The sequence below is a fragment of the Nipponia nippon genome, unplaced genomic scaffold, assembly GCF_047370975.1.
Source record: "Nipponia nippon isolate SJK-2023a ecotype South Korea unplaced genomic scaffold, ASM4737097v1 scaffold_11, whole genome shotgun sequence".
Lineage (NCBI taxonomy): Eukaryota > Metazoa > Chordata > Aves > Pelecaniformes > Threskiornithidae > Nipponia > Nipponia nippon.
Genome location: NW_028262302.1, coordinates 2,160,541 through 2,181,091, shown reverse-complemented (window position 1 = coordinate 2,181,091; position 20,551 = coordinate 2,160,541). Strand labels below are relative to the sequence as shown.

Sequence of the window (20,551 nt, the reverse complement as noted above, 5' to 3'; positions counted from 1 at the left end):
GCATAAGTTAAAGTGCATTAATCCCCCATGTGGACACTCATTCAGGACTAAAGTCACCTTAATTTGCTGTAGCTTAATCCTTCTCAAAGGAACTAGAGCAAGCTATGGTGACTTTGAGTAAGAACACCCATATGGGAGTTTAATGCTCTATAACTTTTGCACAATAACTTCATTGATTTAGTAAGATTTCCTAGGTGCTCACCATGCAGACAAGCTTTTAGACGCAAAGGAAATAGTATCACTGCTGACCACTCTGTATGGGATCTCTTCCACCACTCCTTGCCTTCGCTAATTGAGGATATAATTGCATTACATTCTGCCACGTTTAAGTAGCAACCAATGGACCAAAACATGAAGCAGGCTGGACTTAACAGAGTCTACACACAGAGGAACTGAGAGTAAGGACATATGGATTCTGATTTTGCCTTGTTTCTGACCTGCTATGTGAACTTCTTAATAATGCTTCCATCTCTTTGCCTCTGATTCCCTAACTATAAAATAGAACCATGTCTTACTTCCTGTCCACTTGTTTCTGGTACACATACTACTAATACAGGTTTCCCACACCATAAATTTCCTCATAGTGTATATATGTGCCCTGAGTTAGAGACTAGAAAAGATGAAATCCAGGCACAGGTGCAAGCCTGCAGTGCAGCTGTAATTTTCTACATATGTCTGATCAGCACAATTTAAAACTTTGGTTTACAAATGTAACATGTGATGGTGAGATTAGTTCACAATCCCTACAAATCAAAGTCACAAATTGGAACCAGATACCATGTGACACTAAGCTATTTCAATTACAGTTAAAAATCAATAGATGCGGTCATTTGACTTTCCTGACAAAATGTTGCTCACACAGCACACGTGAGCCTAATGGTGCAGTTCATGTGAGAGTTGTCAAAAGATGATGCATGTTTATTCATATAGTCAACAATTTTTAAAGTTATTTTTTCCATTCTTTTGGGGATAATATTATTAGTGCTCTTATAAGGAAGCAACTCTACTCAAGTTGATTTTGCACAAAATTCCCAAAATAAACTGGACAGCATGAATATTGGCCTTATTTTATCTTGCATTGCACACTTTAAAGAGACTGCAATCCTTGAGAAGCAGGAAATGCACCATGTGCCCTGGTACTGCCACTGGACGGGCATATACTCATTCCAGACTGCATATATAGCCTCTATCTCTAGCACTCCTCTGGGAAAAGTTCCTGAGAACAGCTCAGCTTTTCCAGGGGAGCTCTGAACTCACCATCAGCTTGCACCAGAAGAAAAGGAAATAAGTTTTAGGTCTGCCTAGCCTGTTCACCCCTGCCGTCTTTTCATAAGTGTAACTTCTCCATGTACATCTTCAGTATCATTCATAACTGCATCATTTGGTGGTGTCATTCCCGTTCCCTATTGTTTTACCACCTCTGAAAAACAAGAATACCCATTCATGACAGGTAGTACACAGCAACTCTGGTCTCGGCAAGCTTAGATCTGCCCTCTCCCTTGCTTAGATAGGATAGTGAGTAACCAGGAAAAGACAGTAACCTTATTTCTTGCCCCATTATTATACTTTGTATTGCTTCATTTCATTATCTTTTTATCATTGCTTTTTCAGTCTTTCATCAGATTCAGCCTGCTTCAGACACCTCCCTTCTCCATAAATACTTTACTTCAGCCTACACGGTTTCAGCAGGCAAATGTGAAAGGACTGTTACAACTCAAACAAACATGATTTTGACTCCTAATTTTTAGCTACCATGATGCATACATGGCATGCCTACCCCTCGTATTGTTGTTTTCCTCCATTTCTCCAAACTCCTACTATCACCAGTTTTTGTTACCATTTACCATGGTGTGTTCCTACAGACATCTCAATTCTGGCAACCTTTAAGAACATGCTTAACTCTACTCATCTTAACAGTTCCTTTGTCTTTAATAAGATCATCACATGGATAAATACATGTGTTAATACTTAAATGATGAGGACTTTAAAGTACTTTGCCTTTACCTGGCCAGTGCTACACCTCCCCAACTACTCATCTGTTTGTCTTCTATTAAGGTCTCCTTAAAAGGAAAACTTTGAGGATCAAACACCCCAAAGCTGTTAACTGCTAGTGACATTGGGCTTAGTAGAGATAGTAAAAAAATAAGAACAACTGACTTATCCTACAGTTTTTTAACATACATATTACTATAGAACATAAAGTTCAGCAAAAGGTACATTACACACTGAGGAGAATTTAAGGTAGCAACAAAAGGAGTATGGGGGAAAGTGTACATCTTCTTGAGTACACAGTTGTTTACTATCAAGTTAAGTGCAGATCATTCCTAGTACTATCAAGGAATATTTCTACATAGTTACCAAAGGGAAACATACTTCTTTCTAATAAAGAGATTGGCCAGAGAGTCTGCCCTACTGAACAAGAAAATAGGAGTTTTGAAGAGTAAAGGATTAAAACTGCCTAGACCCTCTAGAAGATCTGAATGGGAGATGAAGAGCATGCACAAGGCCCTATCTCCCACCTTGACAGAAGGCAAGTACTGACTGGGCTGAAGGAGAGAGAGAGAATTTTTGATGTCGTTTTAAAGATTAGGTGCATAATTTATTTTATTACTTCATTTATGCCCTCTCTAAACATCTTAACTATTTCATCTGTCTTGAATATTTGTTCCTACTTTTTTCCTTTAATCTAGTTTAAACGTCATATCAGGTAAGTAGGTTAACACCACCACACTCCTGACTGGAAGGGTTGCAGATGACTAAATGTCATCTGCCTTTAGACACTCTTGCAGCAGCTCAGCTTCCAGGCCCATCTTCCACTGTGTATATGGGATTGTGGAACTGGTCTTACTGTGAGAAACAACAGCTGTGTACAGAGCTGGCACCAAAGGACCAAGGGAGACGGAAGGGTTGTCCTGTGACTGTCGATACAGTGAAGGCTCTCTGCCATGCTGAAGAATATTGGGATAATGTCTGAATCTCAAGGGGTGCAGAGAAGAGGATGTCACTTCTTTTGTTTGTTTGTGTTTACCATGGAAATAATTTATCTTGACTTTCATTTATTATTAGTTTTACACTTGGTTTATAATTTGACAGAACTAGCCCATGCAATGTGAAACAGAATAGCAAATTGATGGTGATCTTCAAATATGTTAAAGCTTGCCACACAGAACAAAGTAATGATTCTCTGTGTCTTCTGGGGATAGGACAAGAACAACTGTGCATAAACTGCTGTGAGGTAAATTTAGCCAAGCCAGTAATAAAAGCTTTCAAGTTTGCTAAGCACTGGAATAAATTGTTTTGGATGTTACAGAATACCCACCACTGACTGTTTTTGAAGAAAACAGTCAACAGCAGAAACAGTTCAGATTTGATTTTTAACGTTTTGTGTATTGGGCAGGGCAGAGGTTTTAGTACTTTGCTCTATGATTTTATGAAAATGTGATGTACCTATGAAGTAGAACTACAAAGACTTGCTCATCACTTATTAGAACCTATCTTCCCCCAGTTACAAGGCTAATACATTAGACCACTGCAACGGGCAGCCCCAGGAAAACACTCTAAAATACTCAAGCAGTTAGTTGCATGGAAATATGCACACACCACTTTACAATTTTTCAAGAGGAGTCAGCATCTCAGCAAATCACATTGTTATGTTGTGTTATGATGCATGATGTTTTCATAACGATGTGACATGTCTAAATGACAAAAACCTGGCTTCCTACCAAAAACGTAAAGCAGTTTACTTTTTTTTTACACGGGGAAAAAAGCCATTATCAGTTCATATAGCAAATTTCCCTGCAAGAAAATGGCAGCAGACCAATTTAATGCAAAGTATTCCCCAAGTCTGTAATTATGAGAAAACAAAAAAGTTCAAAGGATTTCAGAAGCAGAAGATGCTTTCATAGAACTGTGCATCACTACATACAATAAAACTATAGAAATATAAAATGAACAACAGAACCTCAAATTGAACATCATCCTGGAAGTTCTGGAAAGACCCAGAACATTTCCAAAACCCAGAATATTTTTTCTGTAGTAAGGTCAATTGGCACTAATAGTACTAGTAACTGGATTTTTCTCACTGCAAAAAAACCCTGCCAGATAATAATGCAATGAATAACTACTGTTTAACCTTATTGTTTTTATTTAATGCATAAATATAAAAGCAGCAAAAGATCTTTTGGATAGCACATTCTCCCTTGTTATAAATAACGCACCCTGAGATCCCTTTAACCTTTCTACTTTATAAGACTGCTACATCTCTTTTAATGTCAGTTTTTCATAAACACAATATAGCTTTTGGCTCTCAAATTGTACCTTGAAAAGTTGCCATGACAGCATGGAGGATTCTGTTCAGCTTGCAATCCTCTGTATTCTATGCTGTTCCTTTCTTACCAAAGTCTCTTAGCACCTGCCCAGACAGGCACTTGGCAATGTCATTAACTGCTATCATGTATCAGCCATTCTTTTGCTCATCATTCCCCCACATGAATGAAACAGTGTTTAGCGTTTTGTTCTGGTAGCATGTTGGGTTTGCTACTGTTATTTTAAAGCATGTTACTATGTTCTCAGGTTAGAAACGCAAGGACGAAAAACTCTGTGGCAAGAAGACTAGAAGGTGGCATGACATGCGATATTCCCCTGGTCCCCTGAGAGTTCATTTTACAGTCTCATACCTCTTCTCTAGCCCTCCAGCACTTCAGACTTACTCAGCAGTCTATTCCTGAAATGCCCTAGAGAAAAAGACAACATAGAAATATGGAGCAGGAGGGCTACTGATGTATTAGCTCAGTCCTTTCAGCTGGTAGTTCACATTTCAGTGGTCTTGTAGTGGCTGGAAGAACAACAGTAATACTTCCTTACTTCCTTTCAGCATGAGATTCTCTATACAACAAGGATTGAACTTAGTATGGAACTGTAAGCTCAATTCAGAATAAATTCAGTGCTGCTGCCACCATGCATCAGGTTTATAAGACAGATCATTTTAGGCATCAGAGGATTTTTGCTTTAACTTCGCAAGTGTTTTGAGATCATATGCAACTGTATTTATGACAAGAAGTTCTTTTTGACTCAGAAAATATACCATCTGCATTTGCTACGGGTCAAGCTGGGATTTGTTCCTGAATCAGTCACCCAACCCTAATTCTAATAGAATACCTCTGAATAGTTTTATACTAATAACTGCTCTGTAGAGACTCTTGAAATTATAATATATTAAAGACCCATCAGCCTATCAGAAGAACACGTAATTTTATGTTCATTACTTCTTGGTTCCTGACTATAGAATTTGGATGGTTGCACCTCAATTAAAAGTTGAATCAAAGTTAATATAATTTAAATAAAAACTTCAATAAAAAGTTAAAGTTCTGTTCTTAATAGCATTAATACCCTCTAATGACCGCTACGGTCATTACCACTAGATAACTGACCTTCTTGAACCTCTCTTCACATAGAAACCTTTCTCCCAACACAGTCAATTATTTAGCAGTAATGAGTGCTCTGTAAGAGATTATTGTTTAACCAAGTACCTTGACACACTGCTTTTTCCCTGTTATCTCTATTCTTCAACAAATGGTACATTTTTTTCTATTATAGGCTTTTCAGTTCTGAGGATAGGAGGCTGTGGTCTTATTCTTTCCAATGCAGAAGTTCACCATGTAATTGGCAAAGCTTCAGATATAATTAAAATCTTGAAAATTAGGGTGCTCTGAAACACTGTTTGTGAGCAGCAACTGTGGTCCTGTAAGACAGAGTAGTTCTGATGGCAGGTTTGAGATACCTAGGGAAAATGAGGAACAAAAAAAGAAATATTGTTGGGGATGAAAAGACACAATTCTCTAACAGCATGTGGACAAAAGGAGGAAAAAAGAAAAATTAATTTTAAAAAGACAGAAAAATTCAGGAGCATAAAGGAAGTGAAAGGAAAAAGTGAATGAAAGAACAAATAAAGAAGAGCAAGGAAAGCAGGGCAGACAAATTAAATTTTGGTGGACAGAATTCATTTTCATAGAGAAAGAAATCTTTTTGGCAGAATCCTGGAAGCATTAAATGTTAAAGGATCTTTGTTACTGTAGAAGTGTGAGAATTACTGGTTCAGTGAGCTCAACACGAGGCTGGAAGACAAAACTGAATTCTAATTCCAGCTGGCCTAATGACTCTCCCTGTAACTGTGGGGAAGGCTCTTCACCCCTCCACCTCAGTTTCTTTCTCTTTAAAATGTAAAAAAATACCTTTTTTCAAAAGGCATTCTGAAGTTTATATATGCTGTGCTTCAAAAATACCAAGCATTAGTAGCTACTAATGCCATTAACTATGTCCTCTTCCTCATATCTTTCCTAAAGATGTCAGGCAGGTTAATTTGATGTCAAGTTTTTAAGATAAGATTCATGAAACACCTTCCACTTCAAATGCTCAGGTTGAAGTATCTCAAGCATTTTTCTCAAATTCAGTTAGAAATAACTTTTTTTTTTTTTCCTAAAAGAAATCTTGCCTAATCACTTTAAGAGAGCAAGCATATTTTAATCAGTTTATTTTGAATGTTCTGATCACTGTTGCTCCCTCTTGCTCCTCTAGTCATGAAGGGAGCTATAGCCAGATTGTGGAACAAAACCTGATGAATCTAGTAGAAATACCAGTGTGCTATACTTAGAAATAAGATAATATAAGTCAGATATTTAAAATTTGCACGGCACTGTTATACATTACTTGCTCTATGAGAGGGTATTTTGGCACAAAATACATGAAAAAAAGGTCCATATAATACCTTAATCTAGTATACAGAAAAGAATGCCCTAAACGAGTCCTTTGCTCATTTAAAAGCAGTAAATACCTTTTAATGTCTTGGACGGATTCCCATCTGCTCTCTTTCCTTAGAAAAAGGCCTTGAAAACTGAAAGGGGGGAAGTAATACATTTTCCTATTGCCAACACTGCTGCTATTTAGAAGACAACACAGGAGACATTTCTTCAAATGATTTTTCTACACTAATACGCTACCTCCTAAAACCCCAGCTTTTTTCATAGTATATGTGTTACACTGATTGAGGTTTCCTCTGTAATGGAGCTACTTTACTGATTAAGGGGACAACAGAGAATGACAGGGAGAGGGCCTTCAAAGAAAACTGCTTATGACATACCTCCTGTCTTAAAGGGGTTAAGCTAGATTTTTTTCTTTAATGAGAAGACTGTAGGAAAGTGTAATATTCTATTCAGTTCTGGAAAATACTACAGGTAGGATTGTTGTATATAGAACCTTGTCAAGTAGACAGTTTACTACACTGGAAGAAAATGGAGCAAGAAGGACTTTTTTTATTATTTGTATAAAATATATTGTTCTTCCAGGCTGTAGTGAAATAGTTTCTATTTAATTGCAGAGAAATCCTAAGAAGGTTACAGCAGTGAAACATTAAAATTCTAAGGGCAGCTAATAACATTAAAACTTTATAGCCCCAGATAGAATAATTTAGACAAAAACAACATGAACATATGTTTTGTGTAATAATAACAAACATTTATAGCTGTCAAGAGAGAAAAACACAGGTTTATGCACACCTTAATGGCGTGCATGGGTGAGCATGAGTATATTTAAAACATAATATATTACAAAATTGACAGCAGGCATGACTCTTCTGGGTACTATGTTAAATCAATGAATAAATTACCAAAAGTGTGCTGTGGCTGTTTGGATGTGTAATTGAGCTTAACGTATGTAGTGTTATTTCAAAAGAAACTGTTCAAGGAGTTTCTACACCAATCCACTATGCATCTTGACTAAGCTGTTTACAAATAACAATAAATGAAACTGTCTCACAGTAGGAAGGAAGTTTAGTTATACGCATTACGTAAATGCGACAAAAGTGAATTTTAATATATTTTTCAAGAATTAAAACCAAACTTATTATAATATTGCTAGGATTCACTGAATTGGAAATCAACATTTTTCATGTTCAGTTTTAGATTTATTTTAATTAGCTGATACTCTACAAACAAAAGTCTTTGTAGCAATACATGTCAGGAATAAGTCCACTGAGATAAATATGGATGCTTCATACAATATCTATGCTAAAGATAGATAAAGAGTAAGAATCAAGGCCCAAATGAATGAACTAGCAAAACCATGAACTTAAATATATTCTATTTATTTCCTTAATACATTTCCTGTCCAACAGACAAACAACATATTTCAAAAACACTGTATTAGACTAGAAACCTGTGAAAGTAACTTTTAAACCTTATTGTTGTTGACTAGTTAACAACAAAAAATAATGGATTTGCAAACCAACCCATTAATTGCCATATTTAGAAAAAAGCTAGGCATATACTTCCATTCCTTGTTTCAGGGCTGCTTCATCTTACTACACCCAGAGTTTGTAAAATAGAAACTAATCCTATTTTCTTGCGTTCCTCTTTATATTTTGCTGTTCTAGTAGTACTTAGTTATTATACAATGCTCTAAATGCTTGCATCTCAAACCTAAGACAGGAAGGGCAGCCTGTACAAGTTAATACTTGTACTTAACACCCTTGCGGTCTCCAAGAAAATTTACCAAACAAACAGCAAGGACAGAAAAGACAAGCTGACCTCAGTCACCTCCTTCTTGCCCTCTTCCTCTGAACTGAAATGACAGTCCTCGTATGTAAGCAATCATAAATGCACCATTCTGGACTTCTGTTGCATATCACAGCTTTAAATCATAGTATTTCAGAACACGTGGTGCCGAACTCTTAAGGAGATCTGAACTTTTTCCTTTGCAATTTTATCTCTCCTTTCTCACCATTTTTCTCCATTTCAGAAGGGGTGATGTGACCTGTCAGCATCAACCATACTTGTGATGTTCTTAGGGCTCATAAACTCAAGGATTAAGGCATTCTGTGCTAAATGCCTGGCTCCTTTCTATAACACGATTGTAAAGAGCAAAAAGAGGATGAAGAAATGAAGTGTACATGCCCAGATGAGCCATTCTTTCTCTCTGGCCTGATGATGGTTCATAAAGCATGCTATGGGGCAATTATAAAAGAATATGGCATACCACCTGTCTCCTGGTCAGAAATCCCATTTTACATTTAAAGCCATCTTAGGTTAACTGTCATTAATGTTTGCAGCTGCCCATGGGATGTGGCTAAGTATACTAACTACCACACATATTTTTCTGCAGTTACTTCCAGGTGTTTAAGGAACAAGTCTAAATTTCTAAATGTGATGCAGTCCCCATTGCATCTCCCACATTAGTTACACTACCCTGGGTAAGTATAATTATCAATAAATTAGGAGCATCTGAGATATTATAGGAAAGGCTTAATTAAAAATCCTGGCAAAATACTAAAAAAAAAGATACAAAAAAATATTACCCACAAGTTACTAGACCTGACATACAAACTCTCACATGCTTTTACCATAAGCATCTTGCAGTCTTTTAATACGTAAGTCTATGTTTCACCAAGTGCTCTACTGAAAAGGTTGTTTATTTTTTTTCCATAATGTAGATACACATAAAGAAGTCAGGTCACACAACGCTCAGCATCATATTCTGTTGCCTTCTAACAGACTAGCTTAAAAAACTAACAAAATCTGTAACATCACTCTAAATCTAAAGTTTAAGTGTAGTCAAGTGTACTATGCCACAAGACATTTAAGAACAAGTCAGATTTAAAATGCAGGATGTCCAAGTAGATTTTTCCTTCAAACATTGTTTTACCTGATTTCCCTTTTGTGACCACCCCAGCGAAGAATAGCTACTTTAAGGATACAGCTGAGACTAGAACTGAAAGATTCTATAGATTAAATCATTGCTAGAAGATGTTGTTCTGAAAGACTAAAATAGGAACTGAATTGAAAAAAAAAGGAAATGCCACCCAATCACGCTGAATATAAAAGTAATTAAAATATTTTAAAAAGAATAAAAACATGCAGAAGATAAAAATTACCTTTATCTAATAGTATCTTTGTTCACATCAATGTTCCTTTTGTTCTCTATTACACATTTAATCACTCTGAGACATCAACCATAACAGCAAAAACTCAAATACTGAACTGATAATTAAACATAGTAATATTTATAAGATGTTAGTTTATTCTGTAGATATGAACACTTAATTTAATGCACAAATACAATGAAAGTAAAATTTCTTTTTAAAGATCAGAGGAGTGCCATGCCAGTCACTCTTCAATTGAATAAAGCAGTAATTTTTGTTTTCAGAGCAGTAATATGATTTTAATAAAATGACAAAGATAGAATGCTATTAACAGAAGCACCAATCTTTAGTAATGACAACTGGCAATAGCATCGATATTAAGCTGCCATTTTTAAAGTACAGGATTTTTAGGAGACTATATCAAAAGGGAAAAACTAGCTTTTTAAACACGATTTTTTAAAAAGCAAAACATGGTGGAACAGTTTGGCACCAAAGAAAAAAGAAAGCAACTCAGTACAGGAGGCAAGCTAAGTTTACTCCACTGAAGCCTGTGCTACCGGAGGTAATCAGGATGAGAAGCGTGAGGTGATGCTGCATTGCTACTACTAGAGCTAGAAAAAGCAAAATAGGCTAATGGAGAAAGTAGAAGAAAACCTTGTAAGCCCAGCCTCTAGCTCTTATGCCACATTATCTGAACAATCCAAAATATTTATCAGTGTGATGACTGGTAAACAACACATGGGTAGGATACACATTCAAACTTTATTGTCTGAGCTGATCAGAACCAATTTTGTCTGCAAATCAGCTACGACGTCTATAGGGCACTAGCTGTCAGTCCTACTGCACCTCCACCCAGGTCTGACCAGGCAGTGAACCCTGTGAGAAGTCTCCCCATACACTCCTGTATTTTGTTTCAGCTGTGATCCTGGTGAAATCCTGAACTATTTTGAAGAGCATCAGATGGCATGGAGGGCGAGGGAGCCGGAATAAGAAATGAGGAAGAAAAGTTAACTGAAAAGATCTGAATTTCAAATAACTTGCTCCGTTAGTGATCACTATCTATAAAGCCAACTACAAACTTGTTCCACCAAGACATTTTCAGTCAACTAGGATTCCTTCTTTTCACTTGTTTATTTATGAATTTCTTTTAGTGTGTTCCATCAATGTCTGAATTCAAACTCAAAAAATAAATAAAGACAAAAGCTCTGTTTCTCCTGTGGCTGTAAAAACTTGGCCTTGAATAGGCACACAGGATTCTGAGCCCACACAGAAAAGGAGACAAGTAATAGCTCTGACAGGCTATCCTAGAAATCTCTGCTTTAGAGTGGGAGATGTCCAGTTTTCAGTAAAATGAATCTGTGTATTTGTGTGTGTGTGTGTTACTAAAAGCTTATTAAATGTGCATTTCTCTGGAAATCTGAGAAGCATATGAAACAATAGGCAGACATGAATAAGAGAAGCCTTCCACCAATTCACTGATGAAAATATGTTCTATTAAAAATAAGGGAACAAAAATGCATCAATATGATTGTATAGAGAAAGCAGAATGAACAGATACTGGCAAAATAGAAAATCAAGGCCTTTGAGTGGTTAATGCTTAGTTTTAAGTCACTTAAGATAAATGTGTTCATATGAGTACATGCACAAATACACTTCTGTTTTTATATTTTCAAATACAGGCCAAACCCAACTGGGATTTTTGCCTAAATAAAACTTGTCAAGTTGGTCTAGTTATGCACGTGAAGTTACAATAGCCTAACATACTTTCAGAGTTTCAGATAATAGTGTTCAAAGATTCAAATAGCATTATGATAAAATTTGCCCCTTGGGCGTATGTCAGTTTAAATATCTGTTCTCATCAAGTTCTCAGTCTGCACTTGTTCTCTGTGGAGTGATTTAGATTTAAAACATCTTTCAGACTGAACTTGATCTATGTTTTAATAGAAAGTAGCCTTCCTTATTCTTAAAGTCAAAAATCATAATTTCTTTGGTAACTGTTTAAGCATAACTGTTTCTATTAACAGTGATGGCTGTTAAAGAGCCTACAGTTGCCAAAAGTAATCAATATACAGTATCTAGAATCACCAAGGTGTAAAAATTATAGAAGCATACTATAAATACCACAGATACCTTGGAGTCCTTGTTCACATCTTCAAATAGAATACAATTTCTGCTATTTTTGCAGTAAATATTAGAATATGTTGGTTTAAAAATGTATCTCTGTTTTATAACAGGATTGAATATTGTGCTTAATAGCAGATGCAATTTAGCTGCAAAAATATGACTTTTAAAGTGTGGCTCTCTACATTTTATACTTGGTAGTGAGCTTAATAAACCAGAGAGAAGGCTACTTTTAGATTCAATGGAAAAAAATGAGGAGCTCTGCTACTGTTTTAGAAATTTGGCTTGTTAAAGATTATTACAATTATTTTAGATACCATGAAAATAATACTGTCATACAGAATTTGCAGCAAATATGCAAGGAGGTTGATGGATGTATGAGAAAACAATCTCTGTGAACTAAAACGGGACCCAGGTTTGCTTAATTAACACTTCAGGCACACAATTTCATGAAAAACTAGCAAAATATTTAGTTAACTTGTGATATAGAGAAGTTTTAACAGGGCTCATATAACATGAAAGAAGAGGTTTAGGACAGAGCTCATATTCAGTTGTCTTTTCTTTTGCAGTCCAAACACTGGCTGCTTAGCTTCATTCCTTTCTCCGTGAAGGGAGGCTCTGAATTAAACACCAAATTGTTCCTCCTGCCCACTAAAAGGCACACAATTAATAAGTCAGGAGAAACAGCTTCCAGTAAATAGCAGTGAATAGCATGTGAATAGCTGTTCTGTAGTGAATAGCATTATATTTGTATTATATAATAATACACTTTATTATATAGCAGTGAATTGCAGTGAATCTACCATGTGGAATAGCAGTGAATCTACCATGTGGAAGCTGACTGTACATCCAACAGCCCTAAATCTTTTTTTGGGCACCTCTGATGTTTTTGCTTTCAATCATTCAGGAAAAATTCTGTATCTATTTGAATAAAAGAAGCATTTTCAAAATACAGCTCTCCCAGGTACCTAGCATTTAAATTCTTCTGTCAGCTGAAAACAACTTCCAAAAGCAATAGTAAAGTGTTACTAATCCATTTACAAGCACATCTGCATAATCCTGCACCTTAGCCATTTAAAAATGTGCTTATTATGACAACATATTATCCCCAAAACAATGGGTTAGATTCACCCCAGGGGGTCTCAGCAGTGCAGGTTGTAGACTTCCAGCCAGTGGGGAGGAAGGCAGTGGGGAAGAACCGTGCAGCCTCCTTCCCTATGAAGCAGCCCACCACCCGCATGGTCCACAACAGGCTCACAGAGGCACAAGAAGATGAGGCTACCAAGGGCATGATTTGATTTACAGTGTTTCCCGGAAGATCTCAGCTGTGTAAATTCTTATGAACAGCCAGATGGAATGCAACATTGTTCCTCCAGAAAAGGAGCAGTAGTTCTGACACCTGCCTCTCTCAGGGTGTGGTGGAGAGAAAGCCTGTGTAAAAGAGCTGACCAAAGGAAAGTTTTAAAGTTCAGTTTGCTTGTGCCTGTGTTTGTGAAAAAGGCCTTGGTCTAATGACTCTAAAATTCAAATTTTACAAAATTACCTGCTCAATTAAAGCATTTTAACTAAGCAAGAACTTGTTCAACTACCTAATTCCTTTACCCTAGGATAGATACAAAATACAAGACAGAAGAATCTTAGCAATTTTATGATGAAGAGGAGGTAATCTGTGAATATTATTCTGTATGCAGTGTATCAATTTAAGATTGCATTCACTTAGAAACTTAAAGGAAACATTCCGTACATAGAAGATTACATGGCTACTTTGGCTTTGCATGGTTTTTTGAAAGCTTCTGCTTATCTGAAGAAAGTTCCGCTTCAAAGTGTGATAAAGAGAGGCACTTTATTGGCAAGGCACAGGTTTGGGATAAAAAACTCTGTACCAGAAAGGTACTAAAAGGTACTAAAATTCTATTTTTCTTCCTATCTATACTAAAATTCTCATGTAAAATTTTCCAACTAATTCTCAGAGTCTGGGACAGTACTTTCAACAAAACTTTTCTGCCCAGTTGCCATGATCACATCTCTGATACCCTTCAGTATATATATTTATCTGTATCTTGTTTCTTTAACATATTTCTTGTTTCTAAAATTAAGACTCACTATAAGTCAGTCCCATTCAATTTTCCATATTCGGGCCGATCTTCTACCGATGCCAGCTTCTGCTACTACACTTATTCTAAAACACCTTTCTGTTTCCTTTTATTCATCCACTCTAAAATGGTGTGTAAAATTATGATTTCACCTCTCAAATCCTTCATGAAGATACTTTTTGTTATAATGATGGCTAGGTCTGTGCACATCCTAGGTGATGTCTGTAAGATTAAAAATATATAACTTATAAAGCAAGGTATTAAAAACTAGCAAACTGAGGAACTTGAAGTGTCTAGCTGCACTAAAAGACACAAATATTCCTTCTTGCTTCTTTCTTAGGTTCTTTTCATTGTTACATCAACATAGCTTGTTTTGATTAGCTTGGAAATTCTTAACGTCTGTTTTCAACCCTATATTTGGATAACAACTAATATAAAAAAAACTCGGTTGTGTTTCACATGCTCCAGTAAAAACACTAAAAGACAGGCTTATTCCTCTCAAAATCAAAATTTTGTCTATTGATTTATAGAAGGATTTTGTAAATGCCACTACCATTTCTATCCATTTGACTCGTGGTTCAAACCCCCACCACAGAAGCCGACAGATCAAGAGTACTGTAATGTCACATACTAAAATACCTAAAGCCAAGCAAAATAATAACTGTAGATGCATTTTTTCCTAGTAGGGCAGAATTAATGGCATCGTTTGTACTTAAGAGTGAGATCATAGTCTCATTAGTGTAGAATTCCAAACTTCCAAAAGATTCGGAATTGAAATGTCACATGAATGATTTTAAAGTGTTTGGCTCTTAGGCACAGTAATACTATTTGTGTACAGACAGCATTTTAAATATTCAACAATTTAAGACTATGCCTCAATGGCCACATAGCAGAACCTTCTGTTCTAATTACAGGAAATCACTTCCCCTATTACCATCTTTTGAAGTAGTGAATGGTGAGCTACTGGCTTGCTGTAATACTTTTTGACACAGAAATACTTTGTAAGGTATCATAAGGTATTTTATTCACCAGTGAAAAGTAGTAACTATTTAACTGTGCCCAAGACTATCCAGTCATTCTGAACAGAAGAGACTGATACATTCAGCTGAAACTGCAAAGAATTAAGGTGGCAGATGGTAATTACTGAAACTGGAAGTAAGCCTGGATAAAGGTGGTTGGAACTTCAGTTTAATGTCTGATCTATAAGGTGTTGCATTCATGGCATAAAATTCTCTCGTGTCTAGATGGGAATGTGGCTCATTATGGACACATTAGAGAAAAAAATTACTTCTGCTAAAGCACAAATACCAACTTTCCTTGTACATTTATTTTCCAAGAAAAGACTCGATTAAGCCATGAGATAACCGTGGACCAGGATGACGTGTATCACCAGATGAAATTCCCTTTCCAGATGTCTGTACAATGTCAGAGATGGAAGTCTGATTTCCATTTCATTATCTTTCAAATTGTTACTGATGAAGTGATGGCTATTTACTTGACATTTTATTCCACAATATTAAGAACATGAGACACAGGACCGAATGCATGCATCTGATCCTGAGTTTGTGCATGGGGAAGACAGAGAAAGAGAGACCATAAGTTAAACAAATAAATTTAGTTTGAGGTGTGAAGTTTTAAAAGTCCCCTGTGACTTAAGAAACTCCAGCAACCCAAGTAAAATGACCCCTCTAGCATATGCTATTCCTGCCCTTTCACTAGAAGCAACTAACTCAAGGAGAAGAGAATGAAGGCCAGTCACACGTGCCATTTGACAACTTCAAAGCACTGACCACTACAATAATATATGCAATACTCCAGTTGCATATATTGGACACCAGAAACACAGTTTTCAAAGTGGTTATGTAAGTAAAAACACTAGATTCTGAAATCATGCTCTCTGTTATCTGTTGACAATATTTAACACTGTCCCAGTAACAGACCTTCCCTGTTCTTAAATAATGGAAGACATCAGAAAAAATACCGGTGTGTTGGCTTTAATATTACAGTACATGCATCATACTGATGTCTGCAGATCAGAAATCTAGAGCTGATAAAAGATACCAAGAAAAGCAAAATAGCTACTCACAAATATGCTATTTCTCTGCACTGATCACAAAGATGCCAAAACATTTCATTTGTACATTCCTTTTGTACCAAAGTATTAATCTAAATGTTGTAGTCATAGCAGCATGATTGGATGGCCAGAAGTTACAAGTCTGAAGTAATAAAGAAAGGACTGTTACCATTCTCTAACCTTTGCTCCGTCTTGTTGTCCATTTCACAAATTCATCCTCATGCTAAAACACTGAGCAGGATGCAATTTTTCTGGACTGCAGTGTTTAGTCCACCCACTAGGTCTAAGACCAGTGTCACTGTAAAACTGTCTGTCAAGAAGCGTTCCCAGAATCCCAAACAGCTGCACCAAGTTTTTGTTTTTTTCATGAAAATCATTTTTCTGTGTACTGAAGACTGTTTGTTTAGAATGCTGTAAAAACTGTAGAATTATGTGCAACTGAGTGGGAGATGATCCTGGAAGTGTGGGATGCTTAATTACATATGAAGAGGAAATTACACTGGTTTTCTCTCTCCCTTTGTACAAAGGTTTGTTTAACCACTTCAAACTCTGTTATCCCGAGCCATTTACTACTTCTGTGATTTTAGGTTTACTTTATTAAACATATTTTTACCTCTTCTTCTAATATTCTTCAAATCCTTACTGCTTCTATCATTAACCTACTGACAGACAAGTCCATTACAGAGTACAGACAATCTTCCCAAGAGTTCTTTTTGCCTGAGACAACTAAGTCAGATTTCAATGTTCTAAGCATTAGGCCCAATGCCTTAACCAGTTTCATGCTTATTTCTCTGAAGCGGGAATGGAAAAGTAGAAATGTTTTTCAGTAATATAGCAATTATTCTGGAAAGAATGTCCAGAAGTACAGACTACATATATATTTCTAGAGTACACCATTATTCTTTTAACCTACCAGCCTTTAGGTTCTGATGTTATACTCTGAACTGTTACACAAAAAACCAAAACTTAATTCATTTACTTCTGAACAAAAATATCCAGATCCAAAAATTAGTCATGAACTAACTGCCCAAATGCATGCTGAGAGCAGAATTTACAACTGACCCTAAGAATACTATTCCATGCAATTTTGAATGGAGGAGAATGTCTACTATGGGCAAATGATATTAAGATTTCTATACTTTTCAAGGACATACGTTACACGATTAACTTACAAGCTCTTCCGAAAGTAATGAACTTTTCCACCGAACTATGAGTTAAATATATCAGGGTAATATTCAGGCAGTAACACTCACAGCCACTAGATAATAAAGTACATCATGTTATTTTTCAATACCACTCTCTACTGTTTATTCGAAGCAGTACTGTTCCAGTAGGCTTTTCCTGATGGAGAAGAAGTGGCCCAATTATAGAGATCAATTACAAAACAAGTGGTCTCGGACATCTCCAGAATGTGAAAAAACACAGGATACACATGTATATGCAAACATTCCTCTTATTTGCCAGATATTTTAAAACATTATTTAGTATTTCCATCAGCAGAAAAACCCTACTGTTAGTTAAGTGAAAGAAAGTCAGATGCATTATATGTCATGTTTACTACTCATAACGTTAGATCAGTACTTGTCGGAATGTATCATGGCAATTCTGAAATTTATTTTTAAAGGTACTTCTCAATGGGGTAAGAAGGCAAAACCTTATATCCCTCAATTTAAGCTGAATACAGTCAACATTTGTTTATTTATAAAAATGACAGAATAATAGTTTAACAAATACTTACTTAAAGAAGAGATCTCCTTGTTCTTCTAAGTTTGTACAGAGAATGCAATACATTAGAAGAGCTTGGGCATCAGAAATATTTAAAATCCCTTAAGTCTTCTGTAGCAATCACTATAAACCTCTATGAAACTTATATACAATAAAATGAAAAATTTGATAAGCAAAATCTGAATTCTTGAATACAAATTTTGACAATGTATTTCTAGAGTGCAGAATGTCCCTCTCCCTTCCGCTCTCCATTGCTTGCATAAAATATGCCATAGCGCTATGAAAACATGTTTACAAAGTCCTAAGGGAAAAGTTTCCTAGGGTCTTTGAAATTCCTCCTTTTCCTATTTCTTTACAGATTTCTAACACCAACACTGTTCCTGTAGTTTCTCAAACAAGGCAAAAAGTAAAATACCCTCTAGATATAATCTTTAGATTTCCTATTATACTTCTCAGGTTCCTTTTGGCTTTTGAAATAAATGCAAACTGAAATCTACAGTTACATTACCAACTGTATTTTAATTTTAGTTAATCTTTCAGCATGAAGAAGTAGCTGGTATTAGACTGCACTATTGCCCATACTTAGAAGGATCATATAGGGATGTGACTTAATGAATGAAATAACCTGAAAATACTTTTTGTTTGGTCATTTTTGTCTGCTTGTGTTCTTATTTAACTGTAGGAACAAAAAACCCATTGCTTCAGATTCCTATCTCTATGATAAAAACACAGGGCAAGGAGCTACCCCACCTATCTATATGAAAAATTTACTACAACATAAACCATGCCTCCATTTCTCCCTTTTCAAGCAAATATTTGAATATAATTATTCCAAGCTAGGGATTCCATCATTTTCATAGCAAAATCAAACTGGATTTTAGAACACTTTCTATGTGATAATTCTGATTAAGCAGTTAGACTTTTGGCCATGGATGAGTCAAGCTGTTCAGAGATATAGGGTCACATTATTGGAGGGGTAGAAACTTAACTTTGAGCTAGTCCGTTTACTTTAACAGACCTAACTATGAAACCAAGTGTTGCTCCACCACCTACTTCCTAAAGTAAGAGCTATGCGGCACAGGAGCATTTTCCACCGTGCACGTGATGAGGGATATCAGTTCAAATTGTGTCTCCTGCATATAGGTCTTTTCCTGTACCTTTGTTTCATTGTTATCCTTGGCTCTTCCTCCATCACCTCTAAGATCATTCTTGCTATGTAGAATTATGGTAAGAAAACACCAGAACATTTCACGTAATCCTAGCCAAGAGTCACTCTACAAACTACTCTCTAGGAAGCACTGAATATCAATGCAAAGAATTGTCTGGCATCAGAATCTGAAAATCTACTCAGTACAACCATCTCTGTTATTTCTAGAAACAGGAATCTTGAATTTTTCTATAAATTCCAACCTGCTGCATGCCAAGATGTTAAGAGTTATTGGATTGCTCTGCTGCGTATTCTTTGCTTAGAACGCATTGGAAAAATCAGCACTTTCCAATGCACCCTCCCCCCAACCACCTCTGCTTACTACTGATGGTAATGAAAGGTTATGGACCCTATGCCAGAAGTTTCTATTGTGTGTAGTGTCCCTACACTGCTTGCACCAATTTGAATAAGCATGTTTAGTATTTAAAATGCTCTTACAAGTATCAAGTTTGGCAACTGGTAAGTACTATAGCCCTCTTTAATAATTAATATCCAGAAAATGATGATAGGTGTCAATACCTTATTCTTAAAGTACTTGTATTCAACACATGCACTATTATGGAGGACTTAAACTCAGAGCAAAAAGATTTGTGAAAAGGCATATGACCTTCTTCCCACTACAATGGCCATCCCCTAATTAAGCAATGCATCTGATAGTCATTAACAGGAATGAGATAATGAATCACTTTCTCTCTTCTTTGTTAATTTGCTGTAACCAAGCGGCTAATGGATGTCAGAGCTGAGTGATTGCACTGATTATAGTGATTTATAGTTGCAACAAAACAATTTAAAACCATTCTGATTATTCATGTTAAAGATGCTTTATGTTTTGTTTACTAAATGTTTTATGTTCCCCCTCATGCCCCTCTACATACAATGAGACAGGTCTTCCTGGAAAACTTGAAAGTTCTAAGATTTTTTATTGTTTCAGAGTAAGGCATTTCATTTTGTTTATATAAAAAAAAAAGTTTACCCAGTAGAAATGAAAAGCCTTAGGGTGGAAAGAAAACTTCAGTGGTGCCTAGTTCAAAAGAAGACGGAAATAAGAGGAAATAAGGCAAACTTCAAGCCACTTACCTTAGGGCTCCCAGTCCCTTCCTCATTCTCTGCAGACACATCAGTAGCCAGTATCTCTGCTTTGATGATATCCAGAGCCCTAAGAATCCAGCTGTGTTGCCGTTTGATTTGTCTCTGTAGTTCCTTCCATTGACTTGCAATCATCTGCAGCATGTCCTTCAGTCCTTCTCCAAAATGAAGGGAAAAAAGTAAAAGCTGTAAACTCAACTGCACCTTTAAATATTATTATTAATTCAAAGAATTAGCAGGATATTTAAAAGAATAAATGCAACAAGAATTTTAATTATTTTCTCAGCAATAAATCCAAGCATTACTATTGTTCATTCTGCAAAACAATGCTATAG

At 36.1% G+C, this 20,551-nt stretch overlaps 1 protein-coding gene across 2 annotated transcripts in view; it reads right to left on the bottom strand.

Moving 5' to 3' along the window:
- The window catches only part of AKAP6 (A-kinase anchoring protein 6), a 292,127-nt gene that overhangs the window by 125,589 nt on the left and 145,987 nt on the right, over positions 1-20,551 (bottom strand). The window contains exon 7 of one of the 2 annotated variants that reach the window (XM_087747148.1): positions 20,208-20,374. In XM_087747148.1, coding sequence (XP_087603274.1) covers positions 20,208-20,374 — 167 coding nt within the window. The remainder of the gene's footprint in view (positions 1-20,207; positions 20,375-20,551) is intronic. The other variant, XM_087747149.1, reaches the window with a different exon arrangement.